The sequence below is a fragment of the Theropithecus gelada genome, chromosome 7a (assembly GCF_003255815.1).
Source record: "Theropithecus gelada isolate Dixy chromosome 7a, Tgel_1.0, whole genome shotgun sequence".
Classification (NCBI taxonomy): domain Eukaryota; kingdom Metazoa; phylum Chordata; class Mammalia; order Primates; family Cercopithecidae; genus Theropithecus; species Theropithecus gelada.
Window position 1 is genome coordinate 20,855,602 of NC_037674.1, and position 13,327 is coordinate 20,868,928.

The 13,327-nt window shown below is 43.5% G+C and overlaps 1 protein-coding gene across 2 annotated transcripts in view; it reads right to left on the reverse strand.

Annotated features, from left to right (window-relative positions):
* SLC30A4 (solute carrier family 30 member 4) overlaps window positions 1–12,287 on the reverse strand; it is a 46,407-nt gene extending 34,120 nt beyond the window's left edge. For both annotated transcript variants that reach the window (XM_025390711.1, XM_025390712.1), the window contains exons 1-3: window positions 12,073–12,287; window positions 11,430–11,934; window positions 635–781 (exon numbers count right to left, since the gene is read on the reverse strand). In XM_025390711.1, the coding sequence (XP_025246496.1) occupies window positions 635–781; window positions 11,430–11,820 (538 nt within the window). In that variant the 5' untranslated portion in view covers window positions 11,821–11,934; window positions 12,073–12,287. The remainder of the gene's footprint in view (window positions 1–634; window positions 782–11,429; window positions 11,935–12,072) is intronic.
* Between the last annotated feature and the right edge of the window lie 1,040 nt (window positions 12,288–13,327).

Below are 13,327 nucleotides of genomic sequence, written 5' to 3' on the forward strand. Positions count from 1 at the left end.
GGATAAATGTTACTTCATATAATAGTTCAGGTAATTATTTTATATATATTTTCAAAATAAGCAAAAAATTTAAAAACAGTAATACAGTAAGAAGCAGAGCTGTGTAGATCACAATGTATGATTTTAACTCTATAAACTTTAATATTGTTCAAAACAGGCAAATAAAAATATGTGTGCATTTGCACACTTATGTTGATACAATGGCTGCAGTCAAGTTCAGCCACACAGTATACATTTACATGTGATAGCTCTGCTTAAAATCTAAGCCATGGTAGCTTTGGCTGAAATATCTGAAGTAAAAGGGAGAAGCTAATGCTCACTAATGGGTTAAACCCATGTGGTTTTGCTTTGTTCAATTAACTGAAAGTAAACTTTTTTCTGATGATATCTTCAGGACACAGGGAACAATGTTTGAAGATTAATGATTATCATATAATTTTATATGTGTAAACTGTTTAGCTGACTGGGCTGAATGTACCCTGGCAAAGATGTTTTTGAATAAATCTTGTTTATCTATTTTCATTTGCTTTGTTCAAACAATGTATCACTGGAACGAGTTCAGTTAATCAGGGTTATAGTTCATTGTGGTTTTACTATAAAACATTATAAAACAAAAGAAACGCCAACTACCTACCTAAGCGATGAAATCCAAAGGTGAATCTTTTGGTTGGTGATTTTGATGATAGCCACAAAGCAAGCAGGGTGAGTATGATGGCGCTTAGGTCAGTTAACATATGAAGTGCATCTGTCATGATTGCTAGGCTATTTGCAATGTATCCACCTTAGAGTTACAAGTAGGAGGAAAAAAGGAACAAGTTAATTTTTTTAAAAAGCAAGCAATCAAACTAGAAATATGCAATATCCTACAAAACATGAACTTCTAACTAAATCTTTGTCCCATTACAATTAAATCAAGGTATTCTGAAATTGTATTCAAAATATTAGATACAGGTACATTTTTCTGGTGAAATATCAACTTCTTTTCTTTCTTTCTTTTTTTTTTTTTTTTGAGAGGGAGTCTCACTCTGTTGCCCAGGCTGGAGTGCAGTGGTGCAATCTCTGCTCACTGCAACCTCTGCCTTCTGGGTTCAAGTGATTCTTGTGCCTCAGCCTCCTGAGTAGCTGGGACTACAGGCATGCACCACCATGCCAAGCTAATTCTTGTATTTGAGAGGGTTTCACCATATTGGTCAGGCTGATCTCAAACTCCTGACCTCAAGTGATCCGCTCGCCTTGGCCTCCCAAGTGCTGGGATTACACGCATGAGCCAATGTGTTCAGTCAGAATATCCATTTCTAGTAACACATTCTGCAAGGAGTCAATGACCTTTAGAAAGTTAAGAACCACAAAGAAAATATATAGAGAGAGATTTTGTGTCTTGGTACTGAAGCTTTTGTTCAATTTACTAATTCTATTAGACAGTGAATTAATAACCATAATATCTAAATATTACAACAAAGCTGAAGAAAAGGATGTTCACTTGTTGAGGGGCATTTGAACATAAAATTAAAGTGAGGAAACCTACAAAATGTATGTTAGTTCGATATAAAATATGTAAAAATTACCTGATTCACTTAGCAGTATCTCTGAAGAGGGGTACAAAAGGTGGTATTGAGGATACAATTTTTGTTATTGATTTTCCAGGCATTTAATATATATATTACACATTGTTTCACTGTGTGTCTGTATTGTCCCATAATGGACAACCAATTTTCCTAGCACTACTCATTGAATAAGCTTTTATGTGTATCAGAATCACCTGGAGGGCTTGTTTAACTACAAACTGCTTAACCCCACTCCCAGAATTTCTGATTCAGTAGGTCTGGGATGGGGATGGGGATGGCACCTGAGAATGCATATTGCTAACATGCTCCCAGGTAATGCTGATACTTCAAGTCTTGGAACCACACTTTGAGAATCACTGTTATAATGTACAGCAGAACTGCATGATCAGGTTAAGTGTGCTGAGCTGTGGATCCTCCTCATTCCTGGGCTGGGTGTGTAGAGACAAGAGCAGCAGGAGACTAGGGGCTGATGATCTTTTAGTCACATCCATTTACCCCAGTGTGCTCTATACAAATAGCATTTTTATGTATTCCCCAACATGAAAAAGCTGGAAAGCACCAAGAGAAGGTTGGAGGTAAACAACATGAAGCTTTGGAGTCTCAGAAAGTCTGAATGAATTAATCTTTTTGAGCCTCAGTATACTCATCATTTTATAATGAGGATAATTCCTTAAAGCAACTCTGTCCAACAGAACTTCAAGATGATAGAAATGTTCTGTATCTGAGTTGTCCAATGGTGTAATCACTAGTCACATGAGGCTTTTCAGCATTTGAAAAATGGCTAGTAAGGGTGGGGCACAGTGGCTTATGCCTGTAATCCCCCCTGTTTGGGAGGCCGAGGTGAGAGGACTACATGAGCCCAGGAGTCTGAGGCTGCAGTAAGCTATAATGGCACCAGTTCACTACAGCTTGGGTGAGAAGAGTGAGACACTGACTAAAAAAAGAAAGAAAAATGGGGCCAGGTGCAGTGGCTCACGCCTGTAATCCCAACACTTTGGGAGGTTGAGGCAGGCGGATCACCTGAGCTCAGGAGTTCGAGACCAGCCTGGGCAACATGGTGAAACCCCATCTCTACCAAAAGAATAAGTAAGAAAGAAAAAGAAAAATTGTTGGTGAACCTAAGGAATTTAATTAATTAAACTTTTTTTTTTTTTTTTTTAAAGAGTCAGGGTCTCGCTCTGCCACCCAGGCAGGAATGTAGTGATGTGATCATAGCTCACTGTAGCCTCAACCTCCTGTGTTCATGTAATCTTCCCACCTCAGCCTCCTGAGTAGCTGGGACTACAGGCATGCACCACCATGCTCAGCTAATCTTTTTATCTTTTTTTTTTTTCAGGAGATGAGGTCTTGCTATGTTGCCTAGGCTTAATTATTTAATTAACCTAAACTTAAAAAGCTACATGTTGGTGATATCAGCCAAAAAAAAAAAAAAAAAAAAAAAAAAAACAAAAAAAAACAACCTCAAAAAAAAAAAAAAAAAAAAAAAAAAAAAAACACGGTAAGGACCTCTGAAAATCATCTTCACAAAAAGAATGAAAACATTGACAAAAATAGTCAAAATGAGCTTTTTCAGAACTTCGGAAGTTAGCCAAAAGCTTATACACATAGCACTTAATCAAGAAAAATAGCTGAATCTCAACAAGAACAGTTACCTTTGTGGTGTTTTAATTTGCGGTGTACCCGTTTGTTGTCCTCCAGCTCTATGGTAGCCTTGAAAACCAACAGGCCACAATCACTGTGAAAACCTCATGTTGGCAGCCACTGGAGGATACAAAATGAGTTTGGAGCTCCTTCAATGCCCCATTCCCAGAGAACTGTCATTATTTGACCTGCCTAGTAGTTCCCTAAAGGATGTGCAAGGATGCTTTTATTTGACTGGACACTTGAAGCTGGCCTTGTATGAACAGCCCCCATCTCCCCATGCTTGTCAAAAATCAGAGGCAACTAACACTGCAGCTTCCTGAGGTAGGTAATGATGGTTCCCTGTGTTCAGAAATTTCACAATGTCTACCCTGGCATGGATCTTTTTTCCCCCAATTTGCTCTTTCAATCTAGAAATTTGTGGCCAGGTGCAGTGGCTCACACCTATAATCCCAGCATTTTGGGAGGCTGAGGCAGGTGGATCACCTGAGGTCGGGAGTTCGAGACCAGCCTGACCAATATGGAAAAACCCTGTCTCTACTAAAAATACAAAATTAGTCGGGTGTGGTGGCACATGCCTGTAATCCCAGCTACTTGGGAGGCTGAGACAGGAGAATTGCTTGAACCTAGGAGGCAGAAGTTGTGGGGGGCGTGGAGGTTGTGGTGAGCTGAGATTGTGCTACTGTACTCCAGCCTGGGCAACAAGAGTGAAACTCTGTCTCAAAAAAAAAAAAAAAAAAAATTATAGAAATGGGTATCCTCGGCCGGGCGCGGTGGCTCAAGCCTGTAATCCCAACACTTTGGGAGGCCGAGACAGGTGGATCACTAGGTCAGGAGATTGAGACCATCCTGGCTAACACGGTGAAACCCCGTCTCTACTAAAAAATACAAAAAAAAAAAAAAAAAAAAACTAGCCGGGCGAGGTGGCGGGCGCCTGTAGTCCCAGCTACTCAGGAGGCTGAGACAGGAGAATGGCCCGAATCCGGGAGGCGGAGCTTGCAGTGAGCTGAGATCCGGCCACTGCACTCCAGCCTGGGCGACAGAGCGAGACTCCGTCTCAAAAAAAAAAAAAAAAAAAAGAAATGGGTATCCTCCAGTTATGGGAAAACTTCCTAAACTATAAACTATAGTGTTGAAGATTTCATCAACTTTGCTTTCTCTCTTTCTCAAACTCCTTCCTGTTATTTGGAGTTTAGACTGAATTCTAATTTTTTTTTTTTTTTGAGACAGAGTCTCACTCTATCACCCAGGTTGGAGTACAGTGGTGCAATCTCAGCTCACTGCAACTTCCGCCTTCTGGGTTCAAGCAATTCTCCTGCCTCAGCCTCCTGAGTAGCTGGGATTGCAAGCATGTGCCACCACGCCCGGCTAATTTTTGTATTTTTAGTAGAGATGGTGTTTCATCATGTTGGCCAGGCTGGTCTTGAACCCCTAACCTCAGGTGATTGCCCGCCTTGGCCTCCCAAAGTGCTAGGATTACAGGCATGAGCCACCACACCTGGCCTCTAAATTGTTTTTGCCCTTTCTCTCCAATTATACAACTTTTTGCTCAATTCTATGAGACAGTACCTTAATTCATCTTCTTTTTTTGAGACAGGGTCTTGCTCTGTTGTCCAGGCTGCAGTTCAGTGGCACAATCATGGCTCACTGTGGCCTGGACCTCCTGGGCTTAAGTGATCCTCCCACCTCAGCCTCCTTTGTAGCTGGGACTATAGGCATGTGCCACCACACCTCACTAATTTTTTATTTTTATTAGAGACAAGGTGTCACTATGTTGCCCAGGCTGGTCTTGAATTCTTGAGCTGAAGCAATCCTCCTGGCTTAGCCTACTAAGTTGCTGGGACTACAGGAGCATGACACCATGCTTGGCTTTTTTTTTTTTTTTTTTTTCCCTCAATTTTTAGTAAAGATGAAGTCTCACTATACTGCCCAGGCTGATCTCAAATTCCTGGGCTCATGTGATCTTCCCACCTCAGCCTCCCACAGTGCTGTGATTTCAGGCATGAGCCACTGCACCCAGCCCTTAATTTATCTTCTAACTTTTCTGTGGAGTTTAAAAGAAATTTCAACTATATGTTTTTACTGTGCAAAAGCTCTTTTCTTTATCCTGAATTTCTTTAATTTTTTTGAGACAGGATCTCACTGTCACCCAGGCTGGAGTGCAATTGCACAAACACTGGGCTCACCACAGTCTCAACTTTTTGGCATCAAGTGATCCTCCCACCTTAGCCTCCTAAGTAGCTGGGACCACAGGTAGGCACCACCATGACCTACTATTTTTCTTTCTTTGTTTCTTGTTTTTGTAGAGACAGGGCCTTGCCATGTTGCCCAGGTTGGTCTTGAACTTCTGGGCTGAAGTGTTCCTCCTGCCTCAGCCTCCCAAAGTGCTAGTATTATAGGCATGAGCTACTGTGGCCACCCTGAATTTCTATTTTAAAGCAGTCTGTTCTTGCTTCATGGATACATGATCTTCTTTTATCTCTGAGTATACTAATTATATAATTTTACTATTATATCTGACTGGCTCTTAAATAGGTTTAACTAGTTTTCCTTATTTTAGCCGCCTTCTTCACCCACACTTCCAGAGGTACCTGGTACAACCAATCTGGAGCCTACTTAGGATTTTCTAGTGCAGTAGTTCTCAGATATGGTCCCTGAATCAGCAGTGTTAGCATCTCCTGGCATCTTGTGTTTTAACAAGTTCTCTACGTGATTCTGATGCACACTAAAGCTTCAGAATCACTGCTATAGTATAAACTGGGTTGGTTCTCAGCCTTCCCCACTGCTGGCTTAGATGTATGCTTTCCTGAGTCTACTAAGTCAGTTACCTCTTTATCTGTTTCCTTTCCAGTTTCCAAAATTTTTGTAGCTATCTTTTCCTCTCCAGTTGTCCTCATATGCATGGATTTATATCTTAAAAAAAAAAATCTTTATTGTATAAGAGGCCAGGTATGGTGGCTCATGCTTGTAATCCCAGCACTTTGGGAGGCCAAGGTGGGCGGATCACTTGAGGTCAGGAGTTTAAGACCAGCCTGGCCAACATGGTGAAACCCTGTCTCTACTAAAAATATTAAAAATTAGCTGGGTGTGGTGGTGTGCACCTGTAGTCCCAGCTACTCAGGAGGCTGAGGCAGGAGAATCACTTGAACCCAGGAGGCGGAGGCTGCAGTGAGCTGAGATGGTGCCACTGCACTCCAGCCTGAGTGACAGAGCGAGACTCCATTAAAAAAAAATCCCCTGATTGTATAAGAGAGGCATCAGGAACAAGCAAAATTAGATGCATGAGTTCAATTTGCCATCTTTACCTGGAAGGTTATATTCACTCTCAATTAAGCATTTTCATTTTCAATAAAAATGCAATTGTAACTCTGTTACCAAATCCAAAGGATATTTTAGTTCTCATCTAATTAGGCCTCTCAACAGTTTCAACCTATTTATTTCCACTTTGAAATACCTTTTTTTTTTTTTTTTTTTTTTGAGACGGAGTCTCGCTCTGTGGCCCAGGCTGGAGTGCAGTGGCCGGATCTCAGCTCACTGCAAGCTCCACCTCCCGGGTTTACGCCATTCTCCTGCCTCAGCCTCCTGAGTAGCTGGGACTACAGGCGCCCACCACCTCGCCCGGCTAGTTTTTTGTATTTTTTAGTAGAGACGGGGTTTCACCGTGTTAGCCAGGATGGTCTCGATCTCCTGATCTCGTGATCTCCTGACCTCGGCCTCCCAAAGGGCTGGGATTACAGGCTTGAGCCACCGTGCCTGGCCAATACTCTCTTTTTTTAAAAAAAAAATTTTGGAACACCTTTTTCCCTCTGCCTGACTTCTAAAGTTGGGAGTTCCTAGAGACTTGAGCTCTCTAGGTAATTTTACCTATTCCTACGGCATTATATACGTATCTCTCTCTACCTTGACCTCTCTTCTAACCACAGACTCATGCTCTTGCTTCCAAGAATATACACTCCAGTCCATTCTTTTTTTTTTTTTTTTTGAGATGTAGTTTTGCTCTTGTTGCCCAGGCTGGAGTGCAATGACCTGATCTCGGCTCCCTGCAACCTCCGCCTCCCGGGTTCAAGTGATTCTCCTGCCTCAGCCTCCCGAGTAGTTGGGATTAAAGGCATGTGCCACTGTGCCTGGCTAATTTTGTATTTTTTAGTAGAGATGGGGTTTCGCCATGTTGGTCAGGCTGGTCTCGAACTCCTGATCCATTCTTCACGTAACAGCCAGACTAATCTTTCAAAAAAGGTAAATCTCATCTTGTTACTCTCCTGCTTAAAACCTTATCTGGTTTTCCACTGCACTTAAAATAAAAACTACACTCATTTAACATGGCCTACCAGGACCTGCCTGATCTCTTCCTCCTGCCTCTTTCCCTCATGGTTACACACTGAAACCAAACTGGCCTTCTTTCTAATTCCTTTTGAAGAATTGAAGGCTTTAGGACCTTGGTACATGCTGTTCTCTTCTCCTGGAAAACTCCTTCACTCTGTTTGGGTAACTCCTACTATTCGTTTTTTTGGCTTAAATGTACCTGGTCCATGCACAAACTATGTCCTACTGGTTACTACATCTTATTGTACCTTGTTCTTTTTCTTCCTAGCACTTAGGACCATCTAAATTTTAAATTTACTTAAGTGTTTAATGTTTGTCTCTTCCATTAGATTCTCCAGATAGTAGGGATCGTAATAGTTTTGTTCTGCATTGTATATTCAGAACATGTAGCACAGTGCCTGGCACATAGTGTAAGTACTCAAAATATACTTCCAAAGAGACGAAAAGAATGGACCTTGACCAAGGTCTCAAAGCAAGTTAAGTGGTAAAGCCAACCAAGTCTATCTCAGATCATTAAATTATTTCTTTTTTTTCCCTTCTTTTTGAGACAGAGTCTCACTCTGTCACCTGGGGTGGAGTACAGTAGCCAGATCTCTCAGTTCACTGCAACATCCGCCCCCTGGCCTCAACCGATCCTGCCACCTCAGCCCCGGAGGAGCTAGGACACAGACACACACCACCAGGTCAGGCTAAGTTTTTGTAATTTTTGGTAGAGAGGGGGTTTCATCATGTTGCCCAGGCGGTCTTGAACTCCTGAGCTCAAGGGATCCTCGGCCTCCCAAAGTGCTGGGATTACAGGCATGAGCCACCGCATCCAGCCAAATTGCCTCTTTTTTTATTACTCCATATTTCCTATATGAGACACTTCCTATACCTGGCCAAACTGCTTCATTTTTTAAAATTATTTCATTTAATGTAGTCTCACTCTGTTGCCCAGGCTGGAGTGCAGTGGCATGATCTCAGCTCATTGTAACCTCTGCCTCCCGGGTCAAAGCGATTTCCAGCTAATTTTTGTATTTTTAGTACAGACGGGGTTTCACCATGTTGGCCAGGCTGCTCTCGAACTCCTGACCTCAAGTGATCTGCCCGCCTCAGCCTCCCAAAAGTGTTAGGATTTCAGGTGTGAGCCACCGTGCCTGGCCAAATTGCTTCATTTTTTATTTCTCCATACTTCCTACATAAGATGCTTTATTTCTTTTTCTTTTTTTTTTTTGAGACAGAGTCCCATTCTGTCGCCCAGGCTGGAGTGCAGTGGTGCAATCTTGGCTCACTGCAACCTCCACCTCCCAGGTTCAAGCAATTCTTGTGTCTCAGCCTCCCCAGTAGCTGGTACTATGGGCACGCTGTGATGCCTGGCTAATTTTTTTGTGTTTTTAGTAGAGACGGGGTTTCACCATGTTGGCCAGGATGCTTTCTTCCTAACCTCAAGTGATCTGCCTGCCTCGAAGATGCTTTATTTATAAGCGCTTCGGACACACTTTAATAAATGCTGTATTGTATACAACTGAATTCCATATAACATTCTGAATAATATTGTTAATGCTTACCCTAAGTATTACTATCATCTCTGTATTGTTTAACAAAATATTTCCACATTTGAGAATAAAGTCAGTATTTGAAAGGAAATACTTATTGTGGCTTTCATAAAACAACATTTACCAAATAACAGATTTCAGAATTGAGAAGTCAAGACAATTATATCTTAATGATTTTTACTTAGGTGAAATAAACTCTGAATTATTAATCACTTTAAGGAGGGATGCTGTGATTAATGTTATTTTAACTTCAAATATTCAATGTTAACTTCAAAAATCATTAAACCTGAATGACTTGATATTCTAGTTGTGTTAGTTTGGGCAAGTCACCGAATCTTAGTCTGCTGAGACCATGGTGTTTCATCTGGGGCACAGTTTCACTCGTCTTTTAATTTCTTTACAGCTTAAGCATTTATAATTATCTAACAGAATAAAAATTAACTAATTCAACAAGCTTATTGAGTATCTACTTTGTGCCAGTCACTGTTCTAGGTGCTAGGAATTCAGCCTATATTTCAGTGGAAACAGACAGGTAACATTAAATGAGTAAATAAATAAGATATCTCAGATGCTGAGGACTTTGAAAGTTGAAGAGGGAACAGGGGACAAAAGGGATTTACTTTAGTCAGTCAGAAAAGGTCTCTCAAAGGTGTTTTTTTGTTTGTTTTTCATTTTTGGTTTTTTTTTTTTTTGAGACAGAGTCTTATTCTGTTGCCCATGCTCGACTCACCACAACTTCCGCCTCCCAGGTTCAAGCGATTCTCCTGCTTTAGCCTCCCGAGTAGCTGGGATTACCGGTGCCCGCCACCACGTCCAGCTAATTTTTGTATTTTTTTTTTTTAGTAGAGACAAAGTTTTACCATGTTGGCCAGGGTGGTCTCAAACTCCTGACCTCAGGTGATCCACCTACCTCGGCCTCCCAAAGTGCTGGGATTAAAGGCGTGAGCCACCGCACTCAGCTGGGGTGTCTTTTTAAATAGGACAAGAATGAGAAGAAACTGGCCAAGAAAAGATTTGGGAAAGGCAGTCTATGTAAAGCAGTGTTTTTCAAACTAAGGCCCTGACCTACTGCAGTGGACACATGAAATCCATTTAGTGAGCTGGGACCACAATTGAAAAACTATTTGTATACATCACACGAAGGAAAACTTTTGTTTCAGTTATAAGTATATTATACACATGTGACCTGTGTGTATTCTCATACATATGAAAGCATGCATGCCTAAATGAGTCACAATATGAAGTGTATTTCTTACTCTAGTGAGGTCAAAAAATGCTTGAAAGCCACTGAGATAAAAGGACTAGCCACTCTGAACGCCTTAGAGGCAAAAAGAGCTTTGGAGCTGGAGGAGGAAAAAGAAGACCAGCATGGCTGAAGTGAGCCCTGGGGAGGAGTGTTATGAAAGGAGGTAGGAAATGCATGTAATTTTTCCTATATAGAACCCTACAGTCAAGCATCTTAAATCTGGACTCCCACCTGTTTTTGTCATGGTTCATCATTAAGAGATAACATGTGAGAATCATCTCCCTGCTTTAATGTCACTTTGTAAACTGTTACTGAAAAGTTAGTAGTTACACCGATGTGACTGAAAATAACCTCTAAATTAAGAATGTATCTTATATTGAGAACGGATTGTTCGTATAATTAAAAAATGAACAAGAAAACAGGCTCATAGAAATCTTGCGGAGTTCTCTGGTTCATTTCAGGCCCTCCTTATAATGTAAAATTTTCATGTTAGTCGGTAATTAATTTTACAAATCTCTTGGCTATAAATACAAAAAGAAACAGCATAAAAGAAACCACTTAGGTCAAATGTAGAGGGAAAAAATGCTGGGACTGTAGATGTGGCTCTTCCACTAACTCCCTGAGTGACCCTCACGACTTATTTCACCGGTTTGAGCCCTGGAAACCCTTACATGTTTAAAAAAACAAACAAACAAACAAAAAAACAGGAGGTGAAGTAGGTGTTCAGTAAGGTCCCTTCATACTGTAAAATTCAATGATCCTAAGTAATTTACGATCATTTACTATTTTAAACGTTGCAAAAATTAACCTGGTATTTTACCAGAACTTTGTAAAAAGAGGAAGTTACACGACATACAATGAAGATAACGTCCTTAACTTTACGGTAGATGACAGTGTTTGAAGAACTAGAAGATAAAGTCAAAGTTATCTCGGGGAGTTTATGTTGTACTTAGATTGAGCTGCACTTTGGAACCGTGTGGCCTTTTCACATGAGATCAGTGTCTCGATAAATACAAACTTCCTGAAAAGATGGGTTAAACCTCAAAGCCTGTGTAACTACAGCTTGACAAAGACTCTCGAGGAAAGGTAAACGGAAAGTGAGTTGGCAACACAACTCACCTACAAGTTCTCCAATCATGAAAAGCAAGTAAAGAACGGCAGCAATGGTCAACCTGGTCTTCACCTTTCTCTGCTTCAGTATCTCTCTCTGTTTGCTGCAGTTGTCACAGGAGTCCACCTTCAAACTCAGCTGACTGTTGGTCAAAGGTAAGTCTTGGTCCAGTAAGGAATCATCGTCGGCCTGGAGGGTCGGGTGCGCCCCGTTAAGAGGCCTTTCCGGGGCTTCGGAACCGTCATCGGCCACCACAACTCGAAGTTTGTTGAATCGAGAAAGCCCCTCGTTCCCCACCTCATCCGAGAAGTCAAAGGCGCTGGTGTCATTTAAAAACAGCGGCGCATCATCTTTCCTGAGCAGAGATTTGAGGCGCTTCCACGCGCCAGAGCCGGCCATGGCAGAGGCTGAGCGGCCGCGGTGCGGAACGGCTTGGGGGAGGCGGCCGGCCGGCGGCGCCTACTTCACCGGAGCGCCAGTTCTCGAGGGCAGTACCGCGCGTCCCTCCCCATCCTGTGGAAAACGAAACACGTTATAAATTAAAGGCGCCCAACCCCGTCCTCAAGTTCCGAAGCCACTGGCGGCGGGTCGCAGGGCCGGCCCCGAGGCTCCGCCAGGGCTCCGCGAGGGGGCGGCACATCTATTTAATACCTGGGGCGCTGCCGCGGAGCCGCAGCTCATCTCCCCGCCCCCAGCCGGCTCAGCGAGGCCGGCTCGCGCTGCTCCACCCGGGGCAGCGGGAGAGGCGGATAGTGCTCGCGTCCGCCGCGCCGGCCGCTGGAGGCTGGCTCCCAGGTCTGACAGGTTCGGGGCCGGACGCCCACAGCCGCCGCCTCTCCGCGCCCTGCGCGAGGCCACGCGCGTGCGCCGGGCGAGGCGCGCGAGGGAGGGGTCGGCGCCAGGACACGCAGGCCTGGCGCGCAGGGCTGGGGCGCCCGCGAGGGGCGGGGGCGCGCGGCCCGACCCGACCCGCCCCTCGCCCCGAGGCTGGCTTGGGGGACCCCGCGCCGCCTCCGCCCAGGGATCACTCACTGGCGAACCAAGGGGACTCCGGACGGCCCTTTCCACCTCCCCAGGCTGGGAGGCAAGTGCGGTCGGAGGGTCACGCCGGGGGCTGGGCGTTGCTGCTAGGAGTTCCCTTCACCAAAAGTGGGTCTCAGGATTCTTGGGTCGGGATCTGGGTTGCGGGTGCTTGGCAGAAGACAAACCCAGCACTTTTCTTGCTAACTGGAAAGGCAAGCAGCTTTTCTCTCCTCGAATTGCTTGTCTCTGGCAAATTGGCAACATGTGCTGCAGTCAACTGGAGAGGGCAAGGCTGTCGTCAGCAGTTCTGTGTCCTACTGTTTTTCAGCAAATATGTATTGTCCTCTTTGTGCTCTCTGCCATGTTCCTTTTTCCTTCAGGGTATTTACGATATGGACTAAACCCAAGCACAGAAAATCTAGTACAGGCATACCTCGGAGATGTTGCGAATTTGGTTCCAGACCACCGCAATATGGCAATAAAGTGAGGTGTCACAAATGTTTCATGTCCCAGTGCAAATACAATCATATATATAATGTAGTCTATTAAGTGTGTTATGTCTAAAACAATGGGCGTACCTTAATTTAAAATATTGGGAGAGAGGGAGGAAAAAGTATATGTACTTTGGTTAATTGCTCTGAGGAAGGAGGGTCGCTTGAGCCCAGAAGTTGGAGATTACAGTGAGCTATGATTGTGCCTCTGCACCCCAGCCTGGCGACAGAGTGAGACCCTGTCTCTAAAAATAAACGAGTAAATAAAATACATGACTGCTAAAAAATGCTAACAATCGGCTGGGCGTGGTGGCTCATGCCTGTAATCCCGACCCTTTGGGAGGCTGAGGCAGGCACATCACCTGAGGTCAGGAGTTCAAGACCAGCCTGAC